This window comes from Cornus florida, unplaced genomic scaffold (genome assembly GCF_030987335.1).
Source record: "Cornus florida cultivar Cherokee Brave unplaced genomic scaffold, ASM3098733v1 CherokeeBrave_3.0.0_Hap2_Chr07, whole genome shotgun sequence".
NCBI lineage: Eukaryota > Viridiplantae > Streptophyta > Magnoliopsida > Cornales > Cornaceae > Cornus > Cornus florida.
In genome coordinates, this window is record NW_026775577.1 from 948,127 (window position 1) to 975,822 (window position 27,696).

The 27,696-nt window shown below is 34.9% G+C and overlaps 2 protein-coding genes, 1 non-coding gene and 1 pseudogene across 3 annotated transcripts; 2 read left to right on the forward strand and 2 right to left on the reverse strand.

Moving 5' to 3' along the window:
- The first annotated feature begins 11,877 nt into the window (after positions 1 to 11,877).
- Positions 11,878 to 12,016, forward strand: LOC132267744 (U4 spliceosomal RNA; annotated as a pseudogene).
- A 981-nt stretch (positions 12,017 to 12,997) lies between these two features.
- Positions 12,998 to 16,350, reverse strand: LOC132315642 (uncharacterized). The gene is made up of 3 exons (XM_059813982.1): positions 16,058 to 16,350; positions 14,929 to 14,997; positions 12,998 to 13,182 (listed from the first exon to the last, which is right to left on the reverse strand). The coding sequence occupies exons 1-2, from the start codon at positions 16,207 to 16,209 to the stop codon at positions 14,937 to 14,939; spliced, it is 213 nt and encodes a 70-aa protein (XP_059669965.1). The 5' UTR covers positions 16,210 to 16,350; the 3' UTR covers positions 12,998 to 13,182; positions 14,929 to 14,936.
- A 1,025-nt stretch (positions 16,351 to 17,375) lies between these two features.
- Positions 17,376 to 18,127, forward strand: LOC132267392 (uncharacterized). The gene has a single exon (XM_059768557.1). The coding sequence runs from the start codon at positions 17,676 to 17,678 to the stop codon at positions 17,889 to 17,891; it is 216 nt and encodes a 71-aa protein (XP_059624540.1). The 5' UTR covers positions 17,376 to 17,675; the 3' UTR covers positions 17,892 to 18,127.
- A 333-nt stretch (positions 18,128 to 18,460) lies between these two features.
- Positions 18,461 to 18,542, reverse strand: TRNAS-UGA (transfer RNA serine (anticodon UGA)). The gene has a single exon. It is a non-coding gene; the product is annotated as a tRNA-Ser (tRNA).
- Positions 18,543 to 27,696: the final 9,154 nt, after the last annotated feature.

A 27,696-nucleotide genomic window follows, 5' to 3' on the forward strand; every position in this document is an offset into this window, starting at 1 on the left:
CTCCAATTCAGAGTTCCAAAATTTAGTTTCAAACCCACTATAACAACTCTTACCCTAACCAGACATAATATTGCCCTAACCAGATATAATATTGTCCGTTTCTAGCTCACCCGAACTAGGCTTTAAAACGCATTGTGAAGGTATTGAATCTATATATCATACTTACCCCATCCATACCCAGAAGCAATCGAAGAACTTGAACTATAAGAAAATTTCATAAATTTTTTATTTTTAAAATTATTTGTTAGTTCCATAAATCAAGGATAAAGTTTTGATGTCTACCCTATTTTATGGTGTTAAATTACTAGATTCTTCAGGATGGAGTTTGTATCATAAAGAGGAATGTCCATCAATTTGGCTTCAGGAATAGAGTTTTATTAGATGAAGTTTAGCTTTTAGAAAGAGGAATGTTCAAGGGGCAGATTTCCCTGACCTTTTGATTCTCTATAATGGGATGGAAGTTCCTCACAGGATAAATTCATCTTTCCGGTGTCAACGGATATTGCAAGGTTACATTCATGGTGGAAAAAGTTATCGGTTTTCCCGAAAAAAAATAAAAATAAAATAACAATGACATTATGACAAGAATTATAGCTCTAGATTGTAAACGCATACAAATGTATGTTCTTCTGAACACCAAATATTCCAATTATCTTGGCCATTTTGCACTTGGAATCTTATTGATATATGCTGTAGTGTCAAAATGAACAAAAGCCTTCACCATAAAAAGGTTTATCTTTCTTCTCCACATATCACATAGCCTGCTCTCTACTCAGGTAAGATGTGAATTATTGGTACATTGAGGCGCGCAGAACAAGAACGAAGGTAGATATTTGAAACTCTTTGCAAGTGAACAATGGAAGAATCACTGGAGTAACAATGGACAATGATTTAGCTAGATCTTCATAAATTAATGACGGAATGGTAAGTTTGGTAACTCAAAATAGAATAATCATGTAACATTTTCTTTTACAAGACCATTGGATTTTAATATCAATGGAAAGATGTCCACTCGGGCAACAATTGACGGCGAGCATATTCATTTTGAAAGCTTCGGCAAGTATTTGGTGAGTCCACACCAACCACTGTTACTTTGTTGTTCACTAGTTGGTGAAAACTATTTAAACAAAAATTCATTGCTGCAACTATTATTTATAACCTTATTTTTCAATAAAAAGTTGTTTTAAAATTGTTTATGCAGAATATGTAGGACTTCTATGAATTGTTTTCCTTCTGCATATGTGCCGTTGATAGAAAAACTTTCTGACTTAACTGTTCTATTATGTAAGAATTCATGTTTCAATTTTTATTCTACATATTCATTTGTTATGTAGCCTCATTTTATGCTAGAATAAGTTATATGTGGAAAGTAAGTTGATCCTTTTAACATGCACTGCAATTTTTAGCTTGGAAACAAGTGTTTTGTGTACATGTTTATTGAATTTGATCCCCTTAATATCTGATTTTTGGTTGAACTAAGAAGGGATGTTTTCATTGTATCATTTTTTTGACTTTTGGAACTTTGCAAATGCACATTGACAGTCATAAAGGGTGCACAAGTGCTGCTCAACATACCATTGGCAAATTCAATTTTAAGAAGAAAATAAACTCTTTTTTATTCACAACTTCTAAAAAAAAGTATTATACCCAAATTTTCAAATTTTTACTCACACCCTTAATTATAAATTATTTTCAACTATAAAATCCAGAACTAATCTAATTGTAGTTGTTGCCGTGAATAAAACTCTGGAAGGTAGGGGAGATCCTTTGATTTATCTGATGTACCAAGATCTTAAAATACTTTCTCAACTTGAAAGGCCAAAAAGTAAAGTTAAAGTTTCAGTAAGTTTGAATATATACCACTAAAAAATTGAAGAATATTACAAATTAAAAATAAACCAGGCCATCTATTAGTAAAAAAAATTAACTTATTTATTACATATATCACTCACAGAATAAGAAATATAATGGAATAAAAAATAATGAATATATTTTTATATGGATTTAAATAAATAAATAAATACTAAATATATATGTCATACCTAAGTATATAAAAGAGGTCTTAGTTCTCCCTCCCTCCGCCAATAAAAAGAGAAAAAAGAAAAATTTACAATCAGGGTATTATTTTATTGTTTTTCCTTGGAAAAATATCATGTTCAGAACTAGAAAATTGTGTTTAATATTTTTTTTATCCGGTTTTTTATTTTATTTTTTTTATCATGTTATATAAGCGGGACCATGACATTGAAGTCCATTGTAGTAGTTTTTTTTAACAAATGGACTACTCAGAAACATACAGAATGGCATTGTTTAATCATAACAATTTTCTTATTGAAGCGCCAGCCAAATTCTAAATCCCAGATAAAATAGAAACACGTAAATGCGGAATAATAAATAAAATAAAGCCTTGCAACGGGAATGAATGAGCCCATTAACCAACCTCAGGCATCATTCTTATTAATTCCCATCCTTCTCGCTCCACTCACCACTCGCTTAGCAGCTCACTAAACATTGACTCGTCAATAATACCCTGTGTATCCACAGGACGACGCGGCATGCTTCGCAGCTCACGCCAAATTGGACCAATCAGGGCGTCTACTGCTGCTACTGAGCACAAGGAAGTGAAGCCAGAAGGATACGAGGGATGGATGATGATGAGGTTGGTTAATTGGCTCATTTATTCCCATTTTCACTGCCATAGATGTTTCATTCTCTAATATATAACCAACTTATACTTCTTTTTGTATTTTATATGCTGTATCAAACATACCATTTGATAAAGAAGCTTGTGCTAATTCTGTATATTGAAATTTAACTCTCTTGATTGTTAATTGTTTTCAATGTTTCTGAGTAGTCCATTTGTAAAAAACACCCTGGGTATAGGAGTATTTGAAAGGATCTACTCCTTGTTTTATTGTGAGCATTCGATTGTGATGGAAATTCCTCCTCCCTTCTTGTTGAATTGGAGTTGGAGGAAAACTTACGGATACCGTCCGTCATGGTAATGACCAGTTGGATGTAATGGGACCAAGAGAGTTTTTTTCATTGGAGTAGGGGTGCACAAAAAAACGTAGTCTACTGGTTCTAAATTTTGGAATTGTCGTATAGACATGACAAAATTTTGTTTACATAGAAGTGTTCTTCGTTTCTACTACAGACTTATGGATATGATTACTTACCTGGATCGGAAGTGATAAGTGTTATTTATCGCATCCATTACAAAGTACTTGATACTATGTGTCCCAAGGCCATACGCAAAGACTCTAAAGGAGTAACAGCGTTATGGGATACTAACATGTACACATCAAATGTTGCCACAAAAAGGATGATTCCTTGGAGTGAGATAACATTTCCTGAACACTGGACGATTTCTAATGCCGTCCCAGCACAGCCAATTGCTAATCATAGCTTAGACTGTGTTATTCAGGACCAAGATGGTGATATTTTTCTGAATTTCAGAAAATCCATCGATCTATCTAGATCTACATCATCTAAAGGAAGTCATCTTCCTTATCGTGTTTCTTGTCCTCCTTCTCGACACTCGATCTCGTCAGATTGCAGTAAAGAGGGACTCCCTGAAAGAACACGGAGGATCGTTAGGATAATAGGAAATAATAATAACAGGTATGAAAACTTTAAATAGACTTACAGAAAACTTGCTTTATTGAACTGCCAAGGCTATTACAGAGAAATTTTACAGAAGGAAGGAAAGAAAATTGAAAGATACATAGAAGGGAAACATTGCCTTCTATTTATACATAAAATGGACTTGAAATTAATAATTTGAAGTCCGCATAGTGCATGGGATAGTGTGCTGGAATAATGCAGTCGGTCGGCCCACCACTAAGTGCTGTCTCCTTATCTGATGGAAAGTAGACATCTGATAAAGGAAATACTGTTGAATCAAAGACTTTGGGGAAAAGTTCTTTGGCTTCTTCTGTCGGCAGGATAAGAGGAATCTTTACTTTTTGGATGGATTCATCTTGTCCTTCAAATGTCCTGTGAGCGAATCCCAATAATCTGCTATTGAAATCTCATCTTCGGAATTAAGATCTTCATTGGGATCCTGAGCATAACCTGCAAGACAAGAAAACTGATTTCCATCTTGACTGGTCTGGCTAGACACTGATACCATGGATGTATCATCTCTTACTGTAGGGGTAGAGGATTCAAAGGATTTAACAAATTTATTCCTCATAAAATCCATGCATTTAACCATTAAATCTGCTTCGGTAATTAATGGTTGTTGTTTTCTGATCATATCTTTAACAAGTTCAAACGGGTTAAAGATTTCAGGTTCTGGAATAGTTAATTTTGGAATCTGGTCCATATATTCCATTGTTTTCTTTCTGATCTGATGGAGGAGGGCTTGAATAGGTTCTTGAGTCATGCCTGACCACCATCTGTAACAAAAGATCCTCTGAAGGACTGGTAACTTGTCAGTGGTATAACCACATTGGAAATCCAATTTCCAAATCCAAGGGATTCCAAATTCAGTAAAGAATAATAGGGTGGATTTCCCTATAGGAATATTATCCTGCCCTCGTAATTGAGGATGAAATTGTTGCCATGGCAAATATAATTTGCTAATTGATTCAGGCAACATATCCAGATCAGGGCCAAATATAGCCCACCAGGGTATAACCCAGTTGGGGAAATCAGTCTTAACTGATTGAGGACATATCTTGAAGAACCAAGAATGCCTATGCTTCGGATTTTGATAAAAGAACGAATATGTCCAAGCTGAGATATAATCCCAGTAATTGTAACTGTAACCATAGGATATTTTCCTTGGCAAATTGGGATTTAATCCCCAGTCACTAGGCCGTATAAGCCTCTTAAAGATAGCTTTACTATAAGTAAGAGGACTATCTTTGGAATTCGGAAATTGCTTCGTGTGGTTGATTTCCACAGAGGAAGTTTCAGTAAGAATGGCTTCATAGATATATCTATGGCGACCATCCGGTGCAGCATATTGTTGAGTTTGGAAATATCTGGATTTGACTTCCCAAGGATCTGGCATCCATTGCTCATCTTGAGAATCCAGTACCAATACTGTTTGAATATACCTTTGATTAGGTATCCATGGAGTTTCTTGTTCAAGAATCTCTTTCATGGTTGGTTTCTGTTTTTATTGCTGGGTACTGCTGCTTCCTTTAGAAGGAGTTTTGAGTAAATCAGCAACATGTTCCAGATAGGGAAACTGATCGTCAGTGAGTGGTATAACCACTTTGGCCTTAGCCTTGTTTTTGGTATCAGAGCCATGATGGCTTAAATTCTTATTGTTAATGCTTTTTAGGTTCTGGTAGCATGAATATTATCATAATTATGTGTTGAACAATACGAATATTATTCTGTATAAACTCTGTTTATCCCAGATTCAATTATGGGTCGTCCAAAAGTCGCGTTGGAATGTTTAACCCGTTTTTGCATTAGATTGCTACACAGGGTACTGTTTCCAGTAAATCGTTGACAGACGAGTAATAGAATCTCTCTTGAGCAGAAAGACGACAGAATAGTAACTTACTGTTCATTATATAATATTATAATATTTATACTGCTTAGACCTCAAAGCATTAACAATAATTAACAGCCATGTTACAACCATCTTCGTCCTCTTCCTCAGGACTACAGGACAACCAGGACTCAGACCTGGTAAAAAATACTGAAGTAGTGGAATGGACCAATGTTCAAAATCAATTGAACAAATGGACTATCCCTCCAGTAAGTGCAAAAAGCATTTACAAAATCGGAATGCTTAATTTAGCTGATCTATGGACTATTAAGACCATGGAACAGACCATGCAATTAAGCACAAAGGATACAATAATTAAGTTATTGTCTTCCCGTGACCTTCAAAGGCACATGCATAAATACAAGTACATCCATATAGGTTTAATTCAAATTGCTTTTAAACCTTTAACCTTATTAGGTATGGATGCCTGTATTCAAGCAACCTTAAGGGATGCTAGATGTCTGAAATTTCACCCTTCTCTGATGGGTGCACTTGAAACCAGTCTATGTCATGGACCGGTTTACTTTGATGTCTATCCTAGTCTGAATTTATCTTTAACAGATAAAAATATCTATGAGGCAGTTAGTCTTAGGGTACAGACTTATGGATATGATTACTTACCTGGATCGGAAGTGATAAGTGTTATTTATCGCATCCATTACAAAGTACTTGATACTATGTGTCCCAAGGCCATACGCAAAGACTCTAAAGGAGTAACAGCGTTATGGGATACTAACATGTACACATCAAATGTTGCCACAAAAAGGATGATTCCTTGGAGTGAGATAACATTTCCTGAACACTGGACGATTTCTAATGCCGTCCCAGCACAGCCAATTGCTAATCATAGCTTAGACTGTGTTATTCAGGACCAAGATGGTGATGTTTTTCTGAATTTCAGAAAATCCATCGATCTATCTAGATCTACATCATCTAAAGGAAGTCATCTTCCTTATCGTGTTTCTTGTCCTCCTTCTCGACACTCGATCTCGTCAGATTACAGTAAAGAGGGACTCCCTGAAACAGTTGATTCCAAGCTCAAGCTGAAAGGAATACAACAATCTCCGAATCAGATTCCAAGAGGAGTTTACGAGAAAGCCCCAATAGGTATGTCTCGTCGCCAATTTGGAATTGAATTCAGCCCAACTCCATCTGAAATGGGAATCGGAAACGAATCTGTCAAGGATCAGTTTGACGATCCCACAGACATTAATGACCCGCATGAATATTAGTTTTAATGGATTTTGTCCCTGATAGAATTGCCATTAATGCTGAATTTCAACAGGATCAATATAAAGAATTCAGAAGTTGGTATTTCAAAAGTTTTGACCAAAATCAATTGCAACTTTTCAAAACCCAATTTTATGAATTTCTACAAGAACGCAAAATGGTTATACCTTTTGTTTCTTGGTTTTACATGACCAATCATTCTCTTGTTAATATTAACATATTGGATGATTTCCTTAAACCATGGACCACATCTGAAGATAAGGTTTTCCACTCTGTCCATCCTCCCCCTGACCATCTAATTCTCAAAAGAATTGACCCGGACAGTGGTTCTAAAGTGGAAACCAAGGCTTATAGCCAACCGAAAGTAATTGATCCAACTAGTACTGCTACTAGAAAGGACATTACTCATGTTTACAAGCAGAATAATTATACCAATGTTTGCTTACAAACTATAGGATCCCAGCTTGGGAGAATTGAAACAGGGATAGACACTGTATTAAAGACAATTAATACTAAGTGTATTCCTGTACAAACTTCTCCTCCAGAAGCTTCCTTATCCAAAGCATTGGTAAAACCTGCAATTGAAGTTCAAGGCTTCAATCTGACACATCCTAAGAAGAATGAAGAATTTCTTACTCTTCTTACTCAGAAAATTCAAGGACTTAAAATTCAGACTTTATCCCATGATGAATCTGAAATAGGTTCTGATTCTGAGAATGTGTTACCTCATATTGAGGAAGTTCTAAAGGATCTTACTCAGTTACCTGAGTTCAACAGAATTGTCTATGATAAGAATATCCACTCAAACACAGCACCTGCTCCGAGTCGATATTATTATCCCAGACCCACTCCTCAAGATATCTTGTATGAAGAAGATTATTTTCATACACAGAAATCTTTTCATGGCAAGACCATTTATGAATGGAACATAGATGGCAAATCTGATTATCAGATTTACGAAGTTATTCATCAAATCTTGATGTATAGCCAAGTCTGTAAAATCAACCACAATACTGACCCAACCATTGCTAAGTTTGTCGTTGCTGGTTTTACAGGAATCCTTAAAGGATGGTGGGATAATGTTCTCACTGACATTCAGAAAGCTGAAATCTTTGCGGCCACCAAGGTTGTTAAAGATGAAGCTACTCAACAATCAGGCCCTGCTGCTGATGCGGTTTATACACTCATTACCACTATTATCCAACATTTTGTTGGCCCTGAAGGAGCTAATAGTGAACGGAGTCGTGAACTTCTACAGAATCTAAGATGTCCATCTTTAACTCATTTCCGGTGGTATAAAGATGTATTCTTGGCAAAGGTTCTCCAGCTCAATGATGCAAATCATGAGCACTGGAAAGCCAAATTTGTAGATGGCTTACCAACCTTTTTTGCTGAAAGAATCCGGAAAAAGCTTAGAGACCTAAATAATGGTATCTCTATCCCCTACAGAAACTATACCTATGGTGGATTAGTTAACATTGTAATCCAGGAAGGTCTAGCTCTCTGTAATGATCTGAAGTTACAATCCCAGTTAAAATCCCAAAGATTAACTGGTCGAAAGGAAGTAGGTGAATTTTGTGATCAATTTGCCTATCAGACTCCCTTATCTTATCCTAAACCTAGGAAAAGAAATAAGGTTGAAAAACCTTATAAAAGGAAGTATTCCAAAAGAAAGAATTATTCAAAAGAAAAGGATAATTCTAGACAGTATACTAAGCCTAAAAGGAGATATACTCCGAAAGCAAAGGGTAAAGGAAAGCCCAAGGCTGAGGCTAAATGTTTCAAATGTGGACGCATTGGCCACTATGCAAACAAGTGTAGAACTAAGGAGAAACTCAGTAGTCTTCACATCGAAGAGGAACTGAGACTTCAATTAAGTAAATTATTACTTAATACTAGTTCTTCTGAACCAGAATCATCAAGTGATTACGGCGATGTTGTCATGGAATTACAGTCTTCTTCTTCCTCTGAAGCAGAGATTGAAAACCCTAGATGTTCCTGTAATCCTTCCCATGATGATTATTATAAGGCAATTGTTGAGATGAATGGGTTAAGCTTAAATGTTTTAACTTCCACTCAACAATCCTTACTGGATCTTCTAGATCATATCCAGGATCCTCATACCAAGATGAAAGTCTTTGAAATAGGTTCTGCTTTGGCACGATCTAATGAGGATACGGATAATCCAGATTTTCTGCGAGCAGAAAATCATTACAGTATGAAAGAAGTTCTAAGCAGATTAGAACACCAAGGACAAAATTCGCGTCCTGTTAATCTCCCTGACCTCAAGATGGAGATTAATCTTTTAAAAGAAGAAATTCGTCAATTAAAGTCTCGTCAGACTAAGATGGATTTGGAAATTACTCTTTTAAAAGGAAAATCTGCAATTCCATCTTCCTCATCCAAGGAGGAAGCTCCTCAATCAGAAGAAGGTACTAATTATCTTCAACTCTTGAATCAAGTTACTTACCAAAAATGGTATATTACTATCAATTTGGTAATTAATCAGGAGTACACACTCACTAATGCAATTGCTTTAGTTGATAGTGGTGCAGACATGAACTGCATTCAGGAAGGATTGGTTCCTACTCAATATTTTGAGAAAACCACTCAAGGTCTTACCAGTGCAAGTGAAGGAAAGATGCAGATTAAGTATAAACTTAATCATGTGTTCATTTGTAAAGAAGGTATTTGTATCCCATCTACTTTCTTACTCATCAGAAACTTGGCACAACAGGTTATTTTGGGCACCCCCTTTTTAGCCTTGATTATGCCAATTGAGAAAATTGATTCTCATGGAATATGCTCTACTTTACAGGGTCAGTCAATAACTTTTCAGTTCTTGACCCCACCAGTAAATAAGCATATCAATGCCCTTAAAGATAATATTATCTTTAAGGAAAAGCAACTGAATTATTTGCAACAGGAGGTATCCTCCTTAGCAATTAATCAAAGATTGGTACAACCTAAAGAGCAACAGAAAATTGAGTCACTACGGCAACACTTTCTAAAAGAAATCTGTAGTGAGATTCCTAATGCTTTTTGGGCCAGAAAGAAGCATATTGTTTCTTTACCCTATATCAAGGGGTTTACTGATAGCATGATTCCTTCAAAAGCTAGTCCCAGTCACATGAAGGCTGACTACTTGGAATTATGTAAGGCTGAAATCAGCTCTTTAATGGCTAAAAAGCTTGTCACTACTAGCTACTCCCCCTGGAGTTGCAGAGCTTTTTATGTCAATAAAAATGCTGAAAAAGAACGAGGAATTCCTCGATTGGTTATTGATTATCGACCACTTAATCTTACTTTAAGTTGGATCCGATACCCAATTCCCAACATCAAAGATCTTTTAGATAGGTTACAATCTGCTGTAATCTTTTCTAAATTTGATCTTAAATCTGGATATTACCAGGTACAAATCACTGAAGAAGATAGGTACAAAACAGCTTTTTGTGTACCTTTCGGACAGTATGAATGGACAGTAATGCCATTTGGATTAAAAAATGCCCCTTCAGAATTTCAACATATTTTGAATGACATATTTAATCCTTTCACTGAATTTTCTATTGTTTATATTGATGATATTCTTATATACTCAAAATCAATTGATCAGCATTATAAACATTTGAAAATCTTCAAAGATGTTATTTACCGAAGTGGTTTAGTAGTTTCTGCTCCGAAACTAAAACTGTTTTTAACTAAGGTCCGATTTCTTGGTCATGAAATTTGTGATGGGAAAATTAGACCTATTGATCGCAGTATTGAGTTTGCTTCCAAATTTTCAGATGAAATTAAGGACAAAACTCAGCTTCAAAGATTTCTGGGTAGCTTGAATTATATTCGAAGTCACTACAAAAATCTTGCACAGGATACAGCAATTTTGTACACCAGGTTAAGGAAATCTCCTTCCCCATGGACTTTGGATCACACCAAGGCAGTCCAGAAGATCAAACTCAGAGCCAAACAAATCCCTTGCTTAGCTCTAGCTAATTCTTCATGGTTCAAAATTGTGGAAACAGATGCCTCCAATATTGGATACGGTGGTATTCTTAAACAGAAAAATCCAAACACAGGAACAGAGGAACTTGTTCGTTTCACTTCCGGAACTTGGAAAAATGCACAATTAAATTATTCAACCATAAAAAAGGAAATTCTTTCTTTGGTTAAATGCATTTACAAATTCCAAGATGATTTAATCAATCAGAAATTCTTGTTACGCATTGATTGTAGTGCTGCTAAACAAGTACTGGAAAAAGATGTAAAAAATTTTAGTTTCCAAACAGATATTTGCTGGTTGGCAAGCTGATTTATCTGCTTTTGACTTTTCTATTGAATATATTAAAGGCAGTTCTAATTCTTTACCGGATTTTCTAACTCGTGAATTTTTGCAGGGTTCATGAATCAGCCCCCCCATGGGCAGGGCCGGGGTATTTCTACTACATTAGATTCACCCACATCTTGAAAATTTAGTTATGTATGGGAAAAGCTGAATAGGTTTTTGGAGTTTTTGAAAATCTATAAAATTAGTCATATTACCATATTCGTATCTATCCGTGTCCGTGCTTCATAGAAGATAAATTTGTTATTTTACTAATTTGTTTATGTACTTTTCATAAATTGACAATATTTTCCTATATTCTTTCGTGGTCCTTCGTTCCACACTGCCACACCATTGCCACCGTAGCTTTCCACCACCATCACCACCACCACCACCAATACCTTCCATCACCACCTTCCGCTTCCACCTTCCATCACCACCGCCAGCTTGGATGTATCACAAAAGTAGCGCTCCTAAAGTTTCTTCATAGTACAAAAGATTAACAAATAATAGCACTCCTCACAGGAAAGTTTCTTCATGGTACAAAATCTTTGAAACAAATAATAGTCTAATAAATAATTTTAATTGTTGAAAATCTTGAGTATAAGTTTGAAATTTATAATTTTGGGCACAATTTGGTATAGCGAAATTAAATAAAAGATTCTAATTTGATTGACCAGTGAATTAAGAACCTCTTGTAAACTTACCAAAAGGGTTGTGCAAAGTTGGTTTGGAACTATGAATAAATTGAGAATAACTATAAAAAGAGCACCAAATGTGACATAGTCCCACATCAAAAAAGTGTAAGAAGTTGATGAGAAAATTAGGGCAATGACGCAGCTCATGAGGTTCTAACCTAGACGCGTCAATTGCTTGTTGAAAACTATTTCCCTTTTTATTGCTTTCTTTGCCTGGGTTTTGCCGGCTATCGAGAATTTTTGGAAGGGCTCCCTTCTTGGGTAAAACCCTACAATTCAGAGTTCCAAATTTTAGTTTCACAATTGCTTGTTGAAAACTATTTCCCTTTTTATTGCTTTCTTTGCCTGGGTTTTGCCGGCTATCGAGAATTTTTGGAAGGGCTCCCTTCTTGGGTAAAACCCTACAATTCAGAGTTCCAAATTTTAGTTTCACACCCTCTATAACAACTTTCACCCTAACCAAATACAATATTGTCTGTTTTTTTGCTCACCAGGACTAGAGACTTCGCAGGGTCACCCATCTTGAGGTTAAGCACGCTTAACTCCGAAGTTCTGGTGGGTTCACGGCCATCACGGCTTTAAAAAGCGTTGTGTCATAGAAAAATGCTAAATCAATATTTAATACTTGCCCCATCCGCGCCCAGAAGCAATCGAAGAACTTGAACTATAAGAAAATTTCATAAATTTTAGATTTTTAAATTATTTGTTAGTTCCATAAATCAAGGATAAAGTTTTTGATGTCTAACCTATTTTATGGTGTTAAATTACTAGATTCTTCAGGATGGAGTTCGTATGGTGCAATTTAGCTGTCATAAAGAGGAATGTCCATCAATTGGCTTCGGGAATGGAGTTTTATTAGATGAAGTTTAGCTTTTAGAAAAAGGAATGCTCTAGGGGCAGATTTCCCTGACCATTTGATTCTCTATAATGGGATGGAAGTTCCTCACAGGATAAATTCATCTTTCTGGTGTCAACGGATACTGCGAGGTTACATTCATGGAGGAAAAAGTTATCGGTTTTCTGGAAAAAAAGAAATAACAATGACATGACAAGAATTGTAGCCCTAGATTGTAAACATATACAAATTTATGTTCTTCTGCACACTAAATATTCCAATTATCTGGCCCATAACCTTATTGATTTATTCTGTAGTGTCAAAATGAACAGAAGCCTTCACCACAAAAAAGATTGATCTTTCTTCTCCACATATCACATACAATGTACCAACTAATGAGCTAGGAGAAACAAAATTGTGGAGTTACTTTCTGAATTTAAAATTTGAAATCCATCACAACTTTATACAAAATAGACAGTCAAATCTAAAAGAAAATGGAAGAGTGTCCAGTTCTACCATATGAACCTCCTCCATCATGAGGAAAGAAAAATAATAACTCCTTCGGTTTTTTGCCTTCTCCATTTCCCTGAGAAAAATCCACCACAAATTAGATTCCACAGATAGCTTGCATGAACCAGAAACATGAATGAAACACAGGTATGATATGAAAGTAATTCCACACAAACAAAGACCTTCTAGAGCAAATATAATGGAAACAAATTGGATTAACTGCAACGTCAATTGTTCATAGCATCCCATATGGCAATGGATCTGGTGAAACCACCTTCTAGAGCATATATACTTCTTTGTTTTTACGCAATTAAATTACATCATGTGAGTAATATATATCAGATTACTACAATCATTTAATTGAACTCAAAATTCTTTCCCCACCACTATGAAATCCCAATAAACATCCCACAATTATATGAAGTTTTTGTTTAAGAAGTCTCCAAAACCATATCTGAAGTTACTTTACAGTTTATACTTCAATGTTCTCCCTTCCTTTCCCACCCTCTCTCTCTCTCTCTCTCTCTCCTCTAGACAGAGATCATGGCACATGCACTTAAATGGTGCAGTCTCCTTGGCCTTTTCTCCATCTCAAATTTAATGAAACCTGAAATTTTGAATGAAAGAAGCCCGCAAACTTCTTTTGCTTAGATTTGTATTTTGATTTGGGGATAGTGAAGTTAGGTGCACAAAATCCGCCAAGGTTGCTTGGATGGCAGGGTTACTTCCTTGAGGCTTCAAGTTTGAGTCCTGGTTTAAGCGTCAGTGTGTTCATCAAGGTAATGGAAGTGGGAAATGATGGTTGGGCCTCATAGCTATGGTTTTTATGCCTTTGTTGAACACGAGCTGTCCATGTCATGAAAACCTAGATCCAACTACGTTGTTTGAAGAAAGTGAAAGTGGGAACATATGAAACTTTGAGTATTCTGAGATGCTTTTGTTGTTCCCAACAAGATGGCTCGGTAACAGATCACATCTTTCAAACTACGCCCCGTACGTTGAGGATGATTGATGGCATGAAGATCATACTTCGGTATTGCCATTTGGAGGAAGTTACAGTAGAGAAATTTGAGCATGGTTGTCTCACTTGCAATTGGAATCAATGATTCCAATTGGTTATATCAAAAAGCAATGTTTCAGTCAGCTGCTGGCAAATAAGACAGACAATGTGTTGAACCTTGTGGTAGGCTGGTACGTCACAAAGAAATAGGGGTGAGATTCACTAAAGATGGTTGCTTATGAGGTGGTTTTTTTTGTCAACCAACCAGGTTAAATTTAGCACCATGGGCTAAGTTGCTGGTCAGTAGAGGTTTTCACTAAAATCAATTCCTCCACAAATGGAATTTTATTCGGTGCAATTAGTTGTCAGACAAAAGAGGAAAGTTTGAAGGATGGTTTTCTATAACCATTTACTTATTTAAACGGATGCTAACAGTGTTGTTAGTGCAAGGCTCTTTTGATGGAGAGATTCAATTTTTGGGTTTTTAGATGCAAGCATAGCTTCATGGGTCAAGGTGCATATGCAAGCACATTGGGTTAGTTCCCAAGTAGTTATAATATCTTGTTAATTTTAACCCTCAAAATACTACAGATATTTGCTATGGTGTCAAAAAAGAACAAAATCATTCACAAAAGGAGGAATATCTGCCTTCTCAGCATATTACATATGCTAACTAATGTGCAAAGGGAAACAAAACAAATATTAACTTTGAAGTAAAAAAGACATCGAACAAAATTTTAAACAGGATATACAATCAAATGCGAAATATAGTGGAAGAATGCGCATTTTTATTATATGAACCACAGGCCCGATAAAAATTACCTTTTTTTCTAATCGTCCTTAGGAATATCTTTCTTGGGCAACTCCTTCGGTTTTGCCTTCCCCATTTCCCTGAATGAACGACACAACTTATATTTATGCAGATGGCATGCATGAAATAAAAAGCACGAATGAAACACTGGTGAAGATGCACTGTAGAAAAATGCTGAATAAAAATTCTTGCAACACAACAGAAACAGGAGGATAAACTGCACCCATATATTCACAATTTCATATGCAAATTGATCTAGTGAAGTCACCTTCTAGACAAGATACTTCTATTTTTCATAATTAATTTTCTTCACTGAGTAAGAATTATCAGATTACCACAACTATTTAGTCTGATTCAAAATTTCATTTCCCACCATCAAATCCCAAATACATAAGAAGTTGAATTGCCGACATCAGTACAATCATCAAATGGTGAAGCAATCTTTTAACTTTACCAAAAATCACAGCCTCGAAAAGGGAAACTGATGACTTATTTTGTCTGTCCTCGCAAACTTTAATTAAAATACCATTCTCTCTTATTTCTGGCCTATGTACTATCAATGCAATGATATTTCCTTAAAACAAAATTAAACATCAAATGCTGTTTTGTAGAGCCAATTGGACCAATAGTCTCGGCTCCTTCAGTATGCATTTTAACATGTTTTCAACACCATTCCCGGAAGTCACTAAAAGAAATACTCAGAATTTTCGCTTAAACTAAATTAACACTAAAACGGCAAGCCGAAAACTACTTTCTTTTTTTCAGAAATTGGAAAACTACTTTCTTGATTACTGATAATAGGACCTAATTTTAGAGGCCTTTAACGCAAACCATGGCGTGCATTGAAGGAGGCACAGCATGCCAGCTGTGTGTATATACATATTGTATGCACATTTAGATACCTTATCAGATTTGGTGAAATTATAAATACCGCCCGCAACAAAAACAAAAATGAATGCAAAAGTATAATCTTGTATGAATATAAATCATAAATTTGCTTGAAATTTAAAATACTGAAATTCAACCATAACAAATAATCAATATTACTTTAACTTCAAATTAAATAAATTTATATATAGACACACAACATACAGATAGATACAAGCACAACAAAGATAAAGAGATGGAAAAGGAAGATACTTGGCGGCAGAGGCAGACTCTTCTTCGAGCCAGTGACGAATCTGACGAACGTTTCTCTTGAAGATCGTAGCACTCTGTTTCACGTCGCTCCTCAGCAAAAGTATCACCGCGCCCACTCCGGCCACTGTCAGAATGAAGTTCGTCAAAGCCATTTTTGATCCACGAATCGGAATTGTGTAAGACACACCTGTCTCTTTTGCACTATCACTCTTAAATAATTGTAGGGTTTTAGAGTGTTCTTGGGGAAGAAGACAACTAGCGATGACACAATCTGAATGTTTAGGGCTTTTCGATCTGGTTGTCGTAAATAAAAATGAACTGACACGGTTGTTATATCTGGGCTACATCAAGTCCAAATATGGGCCTAAAACTAAATTGTAGCCCAATATCAAGCTGGGCTATTGCCATTTTTAATTTTAGCTGCTCCACCTATAAACATGAAGCCCAGGTCCTTTGCTGTAGCGCCTTCCTTGCTCGTGTGGGAAGGGGTGGAGTCAATTAAATCCTAAAGGAGCACCTGTCCCTTTCTCCAACGTACCCCCTACTATGGGTATACATTTTTGCTATATACATATTATATGGTGATTTTTAATAGTATCTCCTAAAATTTTCAAATTCCTCTAATTTCTATTTAAAAAAAGAAAAAAAAGTTACAAATATCACCCACGGTACTCACCATATATATTTTTTCTTTTTTAATTTTTGTTTCCGTTTTCAAAAAAATTCTTTTTTCCCTTACGTATAACTATGTATTGTTCAATTTTTTTTTTCACTTCTTTCTTTTTATAATGACATTTATGATTGTATTTAATTAAAATATTATTAATCAATATTTTCATTCTTATATTTGTATTTATATTTTTTTTTACATTACTTATTTAGTATATTATTTTATGATTTTTTTTTTTTTTTGCCTTTTGATTTAAATATATATATATATTTTTAATAAGTGCATTGTGCCCTCTTTAAAATAAAATTCTGGCTCCACCCGTGGAGTGTTTTTTTAAGTGTGTTGATACGTAAATGGAATGTATTAAAAAATATATCAAAATTGTTACAATAGTACAACATGCTAAAGCATCGAGCTTATGATACATGATAGTCTATTAAATTATTTTATGATTATTTTTTGGTGAATGATGATAATCTCTTAAATCACTCAATAATTCATCACATATGCAGACCCCCTTGCTAAATGTATTGGACAATTACGGACAAAATTATGTGGAGTGACTTCAAAAGATTCAAACTCCCAACCTCCAAGTCATGATATATTCCAACCCTTCAGGTGCAATTGTTGGAAGCTAACGAAGGAAAGGAAAAAAAAAAAAAAAATTCTACTTTCGGTGTCCATAAAGAACAACCCCACCAGTACAATAACATTCCTTTCCTCCCTTCTAAACCCACCCTCTTCTTCGTCTCCAAGTTTAGCATCACCATCTCCTTCTTGATCACTTAGAATTAAAATTAATCCCAAACATCCCTCTCTATATATATTTGCAAACAACATTACATTGCCTAGCTCAATCACCCATTTCTATACTTACATATAAAAGCAATATATATACCCTCAAATATCCATTCTTATCTTTTAGAGTTTATACACAGAGAGACAGAGATGGGTGCTCATGATTGGGGACCGGTGGTGGTGTCGGTGGTTTTGTTCATCCTGCTGTCACCAGGGTTGCTGTTCCAGATCCCGGCAAGGACGAGGGTAATAGAGTTTGGCAGCATGAGCACAAGTGGGATTGCAATCCTGGTTCATGCCATCCTATACTTTTGCATAATCACTATCTTGCTCATTGCCGTTGGTATTCACATACATTCTGATTAATATTCCTAACTCTACATAAACAATAATTTTCTTTCTTTAAAAGAGATTGTGTGTGTCTCTCTCTCTCTTGATGACCTGGCCTTCTGGTTCCTTCCCATTTTCTTCTACTAAATAAAATTTCCGTTACCGGACTTGTATTTTTTTAGATCATTGTATTAATGTTGGTTCATGGCTTAATTTGTGTTACATGAAATATATAAGAAACATTATTCTTGAATAGTGTACCGATTGATGAAGTTCCTTTTGTATGGATTGATACTGACTAGCTAGACTGTTAGTTTTATGCAAAATAATGATTTGATTAATCAGCATTAATGAATTTATATTTACCGTTATAAAACTTTAATGAATTTCTAGTGGTAAATACTGGCAGTAAGCAAAAGGCTTCAATATCTATATGTTTTTAAGAAGTTAGAAGATGATGGGATTTTATTACTTGTATTTATTAAAAACCAAATACCACAAGCGGGACGTTAACCTTAAATAAAAAGTGAGATGATATGCCAAATGAGTAGGTTACGATATGAATCAAAAAATACCATATTTGAAAAAAAAAAAAAAAAAATGGACGTCGACAGCAGGGTTCGAACCTGCGCGGGCGGAGCCCAACAGATTTCAAGTCTGTCTCCTTAACCACTCGGACATATCGACACTGTGTTCTTCTGCCTTAGAAATAGAAGTAATAGTTAACTAAATGTGAGGGTTGGCTAAAAAGATCAGGACTTCGTGGGATGCATTAAACAAATTCTAATTGTTAACATGAGAACCTATTCCTATATCATTTCTCCTTTCAGTCGTGGGTGTCCGTCTTTCTAACTAAATATTCATAAAATAAAATTAAAAAATAGCATTGGATTTTTTTTTTTTTTTTTTTTTTTTTTTTTTTTTTTTTTGTCAAGACAAGAAAGAAGAGCACATTACAACTGATGGCAATCCACTAAAGCTGCTTCTTGAATCACTTTGGGAATAACAAGATCAAACATTATATCACTCTTCTCTTTCAAACCCAAATGACTCAATACATGAGCGACTGAAGTAGCTTTTCTACCAACCCACTTCAAAGATATGCTTTGAAACTTGGTAAGCAAAAAGCTAATATCGTCCCAAATAGCAGCTATGCAACTTTGAGGACTCTTTGAATCAAGAAGAACTTTGTAAACACCTTCAACAATTAAATTAGTAAAGCCCCACTCCAAACTCCATTTGATTGCCTTTCTAGCAGTTGCAGCTTCAGCCATTAGAGCAGAAGTCATGTTTGGTAATGAACAGATGGCAGCTTTGACAATGCACCCTTCTGAATTTCGAACAACAAATCCACCAAGAACTTCTCCAGAATGAGCCAAAAAAAAAAAGCATCAAAATTCGACTTATGAACACCATTGGGTGAAGATTGCCATGCCTCCCAGACTGCTACAACGCATGGATTGATCATCCATAACTTATTTAAATTCATCCCATTACTTCAAAGCCAGAGAAAGAACCTCATGCTCTGTCATGACATTTTCTTCATAAATATAAGCATTTCAAGCTTTCCACAAATACCAAACAACGTATGCAATTAAACTTAACGTATCCATCCTTATGGTAGAGTGTTCAAGCCCTACAACAATATGTGAAAACCATGTAAGACAAGGGACTTGTTCAACCAACACCCTCAAAGGACTCAAGCGCCACACATTTTGAGTAAAAGGGCAAAACAACAATAGGTGGTTAACATTTTCAATGTCAAGCCCACATCTTTTACAACACTCATCCTCTACTAAGTTCCTTCGTTTCATATTGGAGAAGACTTGAATATAGCCATGGCAAGAAGCCCATAAAAAAATGCAAATTTTTTTTTCTTTTGCACGAATATTCCAAAGACTTTTCCATATCTGCTACGAAACATCTTAATCAGAAGGAGAAACAACATGGAAAGAATGATTAGGAGTACCTTCCTTAAGGTATAACGCGACGTAATAGGCTAATTTGACAGAGAAAGAACCATTACTAGAAAATGCCCATATTTTTTTATCCGAACTAACAAATTCACTACTAGGAATTCTTTGAATAAACGTGCAATCTTCAATGCCAAAAAATTGATGTAATAGAGAACAGTTCCAACTCTTGGTAGGGTGATCAATAAGATCATGAACCAGTTGAAGATCACAACCCACAGGACAAGGAGTTTGAACTTTGAAATCCATTGATTCTGGAATCCAAGAGTCGTTTCAAATACTAATGCTCCGACCATTACCAACATTCCACCGAAAACCTTTTAAAAGGATTTCTTTACTTGAATAAATACTATGCCATGCCCACAAAGCCACTCTCCTTATACGAGACTGCATAAAGGAAGGATCGAAAAAATATTTAACTTTGAACACCTTTGAAAACAAAGAATCTTCTTCCACTGCCAACCTCCACCCCTGTTTAACCAAAAGAGACAAATTAAGGCCCTGTTTTGCTTGGCTAGGTTCAGTAACCTCAGAACGGGCTTCTAAACTTAAAAAGCCCGTTTCAAAAAAATATACATGTTTTGGTAAAAAAAATTAAACGGACTTTGAGGAAAATCTAGCTCCTTAAAAGCCCGTTCTAGGAAAGCAGTAAAAACTTGATTCGTAGATGGCTTCTCGGGAATCAGATTATTGATCAAGTGATAAATTTGTAATTACCATATTGCCCTATTTTTAAACTCGCGGAACATAAGCCAGAAGACGTTAAAAGTTGCAGAAAACCTACCAATGACTCCCATTTGATCTCAAAAATTAAGGATGAGAAGAGTTATAAGATTTGTAAACTCTCATCCAATTCAACCCTTTTAAGAATTCTCAACAACCACTATCTCTCTCAATATATATATATATAATATTTTAAAGGTTACTCCATCGTATCATGTTCACTTAGTTCTAAAATTAGGATTCTATTATAGCTATAAATAATAAGAATGAAATCTTTATAGTTTTTTGTTTAATTTCTTGTCCCCACCCCCACCCCCCTCATTTTTTTTTCCTCTTTCAACTTCTGTAGTTGGATCAGACTGTGATTCTGTATTCCACCTTCTCTTCGTCAGCCATCAATGGAAGTATGAAAAGTAGGAAGCATCAACAAAGACGGTGAAAGCATTAACAATTGAAGTATGAAAAAAATTGACACCACTAACTGTTGCTCCATCATTGGTGATTTCCACCCATCACTTTAATTATCCTTTTTTTTTTCTCTTCTATTGTTATATCCCAATTCAACATGCTATTATGTTAAGGAAAAAATTGTCAAGTTAAACTAGATTAGTAATTAAAAGAACTTCAAAAATTGTACTCACCGAACAACTTTTATGTTTTAAATCTCTTCCATCAAAATACATTCTACAAAGCCCATTTAGTGAAAGGAATTTTAGAATCAAAAAGCTCCCCCAAACAGGGCCTAAAGCTTTCTAAGTCTCGGAATCCAAGGCCACCCACTGCTTTGTTTTTGCACATAATGTCCCATTTGGTCCAGCAAACACTTTTGTGATCATTGGATCCTGACCACCAAAATTGAATGATTTTGCTTCGTAGTTGCCAACCTTGTTTCTTTCGCCCCCCAAATTTCTCCTCTGGATACAATAAGTCATTAAAATCGCCTAATAGAACCCATCGTTGCGTAAGCCATGATTGAAGTTGTTGTAAGTATCGCCACTGCTCCATACAGTGCCTGTCTTCCACATAAGCATATTTACTAGGAAAACACCAATCTTCTTCAACTGATTTCCCCTTAATTGTGCAGGTGATTTGAAAGTCTTTAACATCCAAAATTTGAAGGTTAGTCTATTCATCCCAATACACAATAATACCACCTGCAGTACCGATTGGGTCTTGAAACAACATGTGTCGATACCCCAATTGTCGTCATATCCGCTCCATACGAACACCATAATTTTTTTGTCTCAAGTAATATAAGCACATTTGGAGAATGTTGAAGCACCAATTTATTTAATTGACGAGTGGTGAGAGGGTTTCCCACTCCCTGACAATTCCAACTTAAGATCTTCATGAGAAGCTTAAAAAAAAGGAAAATATAGAGAGGAAACAGAAAAAGGAAGATAGAAAAGAAACCCAAAGGATACGCTAACCAGGTGACCTGAAAGAAATCGAAGATAAAGCACATAACAGTCGGCCGAAGTGTAGAAGAGAAAAAGACGAGAAGAAAAATTAGGGCACAAAACAATGGAAAAAGGGGAAAAAGACTGTACAAAAAAAAAAAAAAAGACGGAGAAAAGAAAAAATGGATGGAGGAGGAAACAGAGTGAAAGATGATGATAACAAAACATGAAAGAAAAAGAGCAATTAAGGACAGAAGAAGAAGTAAGAAAGGGAGATAAGAACAAGGAGTAAGAGAAGAATAAAGGCCGAACGAATAAAAGAAAATAGAAAAAGGAATGGGATAAATGGAAGAAGAGAACAAAATTTAGTAGAGAATGAAAGGAGAAAAAGAAGAAGATCAAACCTGAGAGACAGCACCAGATCAGTGAGCTCTCCACCCCTGAGAAGACCAGGGAACCTCTACCCTGAGAGGAACAACGTAGAGAAATGAGAGAGAGCCCCTCTTGTACATTAATAACATTGGTTTTACATACTATAAAGTACTCAACCATAGCCACTTCACTCATCTTAATGTGTCTAGAAAATTCCCACCATATAATTGCATCAACAACTCTTCCTTTGAAAAAAAAAAAAAAACAAACAAACTAACAAATTAGCCTGAGACTGAATTTTATTTATTTTTCATTTATTTATTTTTTGTTTTGACACCAAACAAAAAACCAAATCATTCAAGAGGAGGAAGGATACAGTCGAAGCTGAGAGCGTCTAAAAACCAAATGGGCTAAACGTTCCACTCAAAATCAAAACATTCGGCTACAAGAGCCTTTTTGCTCAACAAGTGAGCTACAACATTACCTTGGCGAGACACCCAAGCCAAGGAAGAACCATTGCACAAGTTAAGGAGAAAGTGTACATCGTTAAATAAAACACACATTGCCTCAGCATTGGCTTGGAGGCGCATAACAGGCTGACAATCCCCTTCTACTATGACATTGTGGTATCCCCAAAGTCGGAGAAGAGACATGCATTCCCTAATAATTAATCCTTCCGCAATAGATGGGCTCCCAACATTTGAGAAGAAGAGTGAGGAAAATTTAATAGGCTGCCCAAAGTGGTTGCGCAAAATCAACCCCCTACCACATGATTTCCTTGATGAATTAAAAGTTGTGTCGAGGTTCAATTTGAGGGATCCCTCTTCTGGAGCACACCATCGCGGTAGGGGAGAAATAACAGAAGGAATAGGGAAATAAAGCAACTGAGATTGCCTAGAAATCTCCTAAAACTCGTGAAAATCTTGTAGAGCTTTGTGGGCTTCCTCAAAAGTAGTTCATTTCTTTTGTTTGAAAACGGGATTGTTTCAGCTCTTCCATATAGCCCAACAAATAAACGCAGCAAGATTTAAATAGTCCTTTGGACACTCAGACTCAGACCAAGATTCAAACATCTCAAACCGCCTTTTAGGCCAAAAGGTTGGAGTTATGCCACGAAAATCCATCCGCAAAGGACAATGAACCCACACCATACTAACAAAGGGACATGAACAAAAGAGGTGGTCAACGGACTTGTAATACCCCTAATTTTAAAAGGATAGTCTCGGTATTTATTTATTTGTTTTAATTATATTTTTAATTATTTAATTGATTATTTGACTAATTGTTTATGTGTTTAATTGAATTAGGTATTACTTGATTATTTGATTATGTGTCTATGTATTATTTGTATTTGTCTATGTGTTAATTGTTTAATTAGATTACGTACTTAAATGGTATTTTGATTAATTGTAAATTAAATGTTTTCGTTTCTTTTATTATTTTATTTTATTTTTCTTTTATGGTTATGGTTAGTGGTAATTGGCCAACCAATTGGGTCACATGGATTACTTGGATAGGAGGTTGGATGTGTATGGATTATTACCCGTGAATAGTTGTGTATGTATATATATAGATATATATTATATACATATATAAAAAGGAAAGTAATTTATTAATTACTTTTATGGTAACTTGGGTAGTAATATTTAATTTGATGTATATGTTTTATATTTAAATAATAAAAATATACATAGATTTGATAAGTGTTATGTTTCAAGTTACTTTATAATATTATGGTAACTTAAGTATTATTGGATAATCTATTAATAAATAATGGAATGTTTGTAATTTATTTATTTAATAAACATATACATAAATTATAGGGAAAATTACATATAAATGGAGTCAAAGTTTCATATTTACTTAGAGACTGAGTCAAAGTTCCATATTTCTCTAAAATGGATTGCTGAGGTGGCACATGATTTTTTACTGTTTAAAAAATTGTGGTGCCTAAAATGCCCTTCCTTAATAAAAAAGTAGTACCTTCAGTTCAAAAAAGTAATACCTTCAGTTCAAAAAAGTAGTACCTTCGGAGAAAAAGTAGTACCTTCGCAAGTGTTTAAAAAACATGGTACCTGGACGCCAAAAAGTAGTACCTTCAGTTCAAAAAAGTAGTACCTTCGAAGAAAAAGTAGTACCTTCGCGGAAGGGTATTTTAGGCATCACAATTTCTAAACAGTAAAAAACCATGTGCCACCTCAGCAATCCATTTTAGAGAAATATGGAACTTTGACTCAGCCTCTAAGTAAATATGGAACTTTAACTCCATTTATATGTAATTTTCCCTAAATTATATACGTAACATATTTTACTTACCTTTTTAATATATATAAAAGGGAAAGTAATTTATTAATTACTTTTATGGTAACTTGGGTAGTAATATTTAATCTGATGTATATGTTTTATATTTAAATAATAAAAATATACATAGATTTGATACGTGTTATATTTTAAGTTACTTTATAATATTATGGTAACTTAAGTATTATTGGTTAATCCATTAATAAATAATGGGATGTGTATAATTTATTTATTTAATAAAAATATACATAAATTATATACGTAACATATTTTACTTACCTTTTTAATATATTTTTTTTTTTTAAGTTGACTTGGATTGGGAAAAGGGTTAGGGTTATTTTATTTAGCCTATAAATATATAGCTACAGGTTGTAAAAGGGGGTTAGAAATATTCACGTGATATATTCTAGAGAGAGAGTTAGAGAAGGAAGGAAGGAAGGAGGAGAAAAACTCTGTAGAGAGAAGATCAAGGAAGAAAAGTTTAACTTTCGATCCGAAAGTTTAAGGCAAGTTCTTCTTCTATCTCTTTCCCTTTGATTAGTGTTTCTATGCATGCCTAGGAAATTCCAGGATTTATTAAACACATAAAATTAAATAATTATGCATGTTTAATTGGATTAGAACATAGGTTTTATGAAATTGGTTCATATCTGCTCTTGTGTTATGAATTGATAAATGCATGATTTTGATTTGATTTTCGATGTGAATTTTTATATGTTTACATTATATATTTTTTCATATCTGTGGAATGATGGAACGTAGAAACATGCCTAGGATTCCTGAACATTAAATAGGAACTAGGTTTGGGTTTAAATAAATTTAAATAGACTCAATCATAATGTTGCTTGCTATTTGAATGTTTTAAACAAACGAATGAATTTAATCTTTTAATATGTTTAAGCAATTGAGATTAAATGTGTAGGATGAATTGGATACGGAGAATGCTTATTTGACGGTATAATAAAATATCATCATGTATAAGATTCAGTTTGTGTAGGACATATGATATAGGAAGCTTAAATAAATAATAAGTCATTCCTATTTTGTGATAACTTGATATCATATTATCATAGTTATTTTTGGATTATTTGATGTATTTCCTTAATCGTTACATCAATTGTTATATTATGTGGTTTAATGCACCGGTATGGGACGGTGGCATTCTAGGGACGGATTAACTTATCAGTTAAGTCCTACCTATTTTATATAAGGGAATGGATTAACTAAAATGTTAAGTCCTACTTATATTCAAGTCAGGTCAGCTGAACAAGTTGAATGACTTATGGAGGATTAATTTATTATATAAGGGAATGGATTAACTAAAATGTTAAGTCCTACTTATATTCAAGTCAGGTCAGCTGAACAAGTTGAATGACTTATGGAGGATTAATTTATACTGGATAGGATGGTTACTAAATTATATATATATAAGTATGGTGCCATGATATGAGTTTGAGTCTCAGGATCAATGGTTAAGGTGCGTATATTGCCAGGGATGTGTAGCTAGATATAATGTAGTTGTGTACCCTGGTAGGTCTAGGTACTCATGCCCACTATATGTGCGTTTTGCGTGTTGCCTACTATTCAGGTTGTGACAACCCTATAGTCTAGTGAGGTTTCTTTAGTGTGTGTGTGTATATATATATATATATATATATATATATATATATACACGGACTACTAGTTACTGTTGGATTGACTAGGATGTATACGTGTATCGGATCTCTGCTTGGACTGTAGTAGAGTAGAACTTGTTTGTGGGCCTGACCCACCATTATTTTTCAGGTGTTCGTCAGGAGTAGAGGTTATTCGTGCTGAGCGATGATCAATTTACTTCATTATTCCGATGTTACATAGGAGTTCCTTTATGATTCAGTTTCCTGATTTAGACAGTTATTACTGTCATTTGTTTAGTTTGGATTTTCTAGGGGTCCACACAGTATGGATTCCCGAGTTGTATTTTGGAGGATCAGTTGTATCAGAAGAGTTTATTAACTAATGGAAATATATTCTGAGGTTTATTATTAGATTATCATTTTAGTTTCTTGTTAGCATTTTATTTATTCTTCTTTATTCTTTTGTACTATGTGTTCGTTTATCATCAATTTGTTTTGATATCCTTGGGTATTCGGGCGTGGGCCTGGCCAACCCGCATTCAAAAATCCTGGAGTATCACAGGACTCCACAGAGGACTCACAAAATGGGTAGGAGGACACCTTAGCTACCCCAGGACTGACAGGAGTAAGTTCACTGGCAAACGATCATGAAGACTCTGCCAAAGAAACAAAAATATTTTCATAGGAACATGTAATGACTATACCTTGCCCCACATGCTACACCTAACTCCACCAAAGCTGCTACCTTCGGCCACTGCCGATCATGGCTTCCAATCCAGAACAAAGAGAGCCACCTTATATGCGCTTTTGACAGAAAATGAACCATCAGAAGACGCCCCCCAAACTTTATGATCAACATCTCCCATCGAATTAATTGGAATCTGCAAAATTAAATCACAATCTCTCTTGTTAAACCACTGATGCACCAACCTTGTGTTCATGTATGAGTGGACTGGAGAATTAAATCTGCAACCGAGTAAAACGGAGCACACATGGGAATTGAAGTTACAGAAAACTATAATGGGCCAGGTAGCCAATTATCGAACCAACAATTGATCTTCGATCCATCCTTTCACGAATTGAAATTCTACAAGAGCATTTTGGATTCAATTAATACATATGATGCAAAAATGATATACTTAATTTTTTAAATAATTGTTTGAATTCAAAATTTGCAAATTATTCCAGAGTTCAAAATGATTAACTGAAAAGTTATTTGTTAAAAAATAAAAAATAAAATAAAATAAAACTATTATATGACCTCATGCTTTGGTCCAAGAGGTTAAACACTCTCTTACCTCTTAACTGCTCTTTTGTCATATAATTAAAAGTTAATTTACGCACAACAGGTGTGGTCGATTTATATCAGTTTTACTACATTCCTGTCTTCGAGTTCTTGTTTAGTTTATACTAGGTAAAAGCAATTCACAAACAGATCATAGAATATAAAAATGAT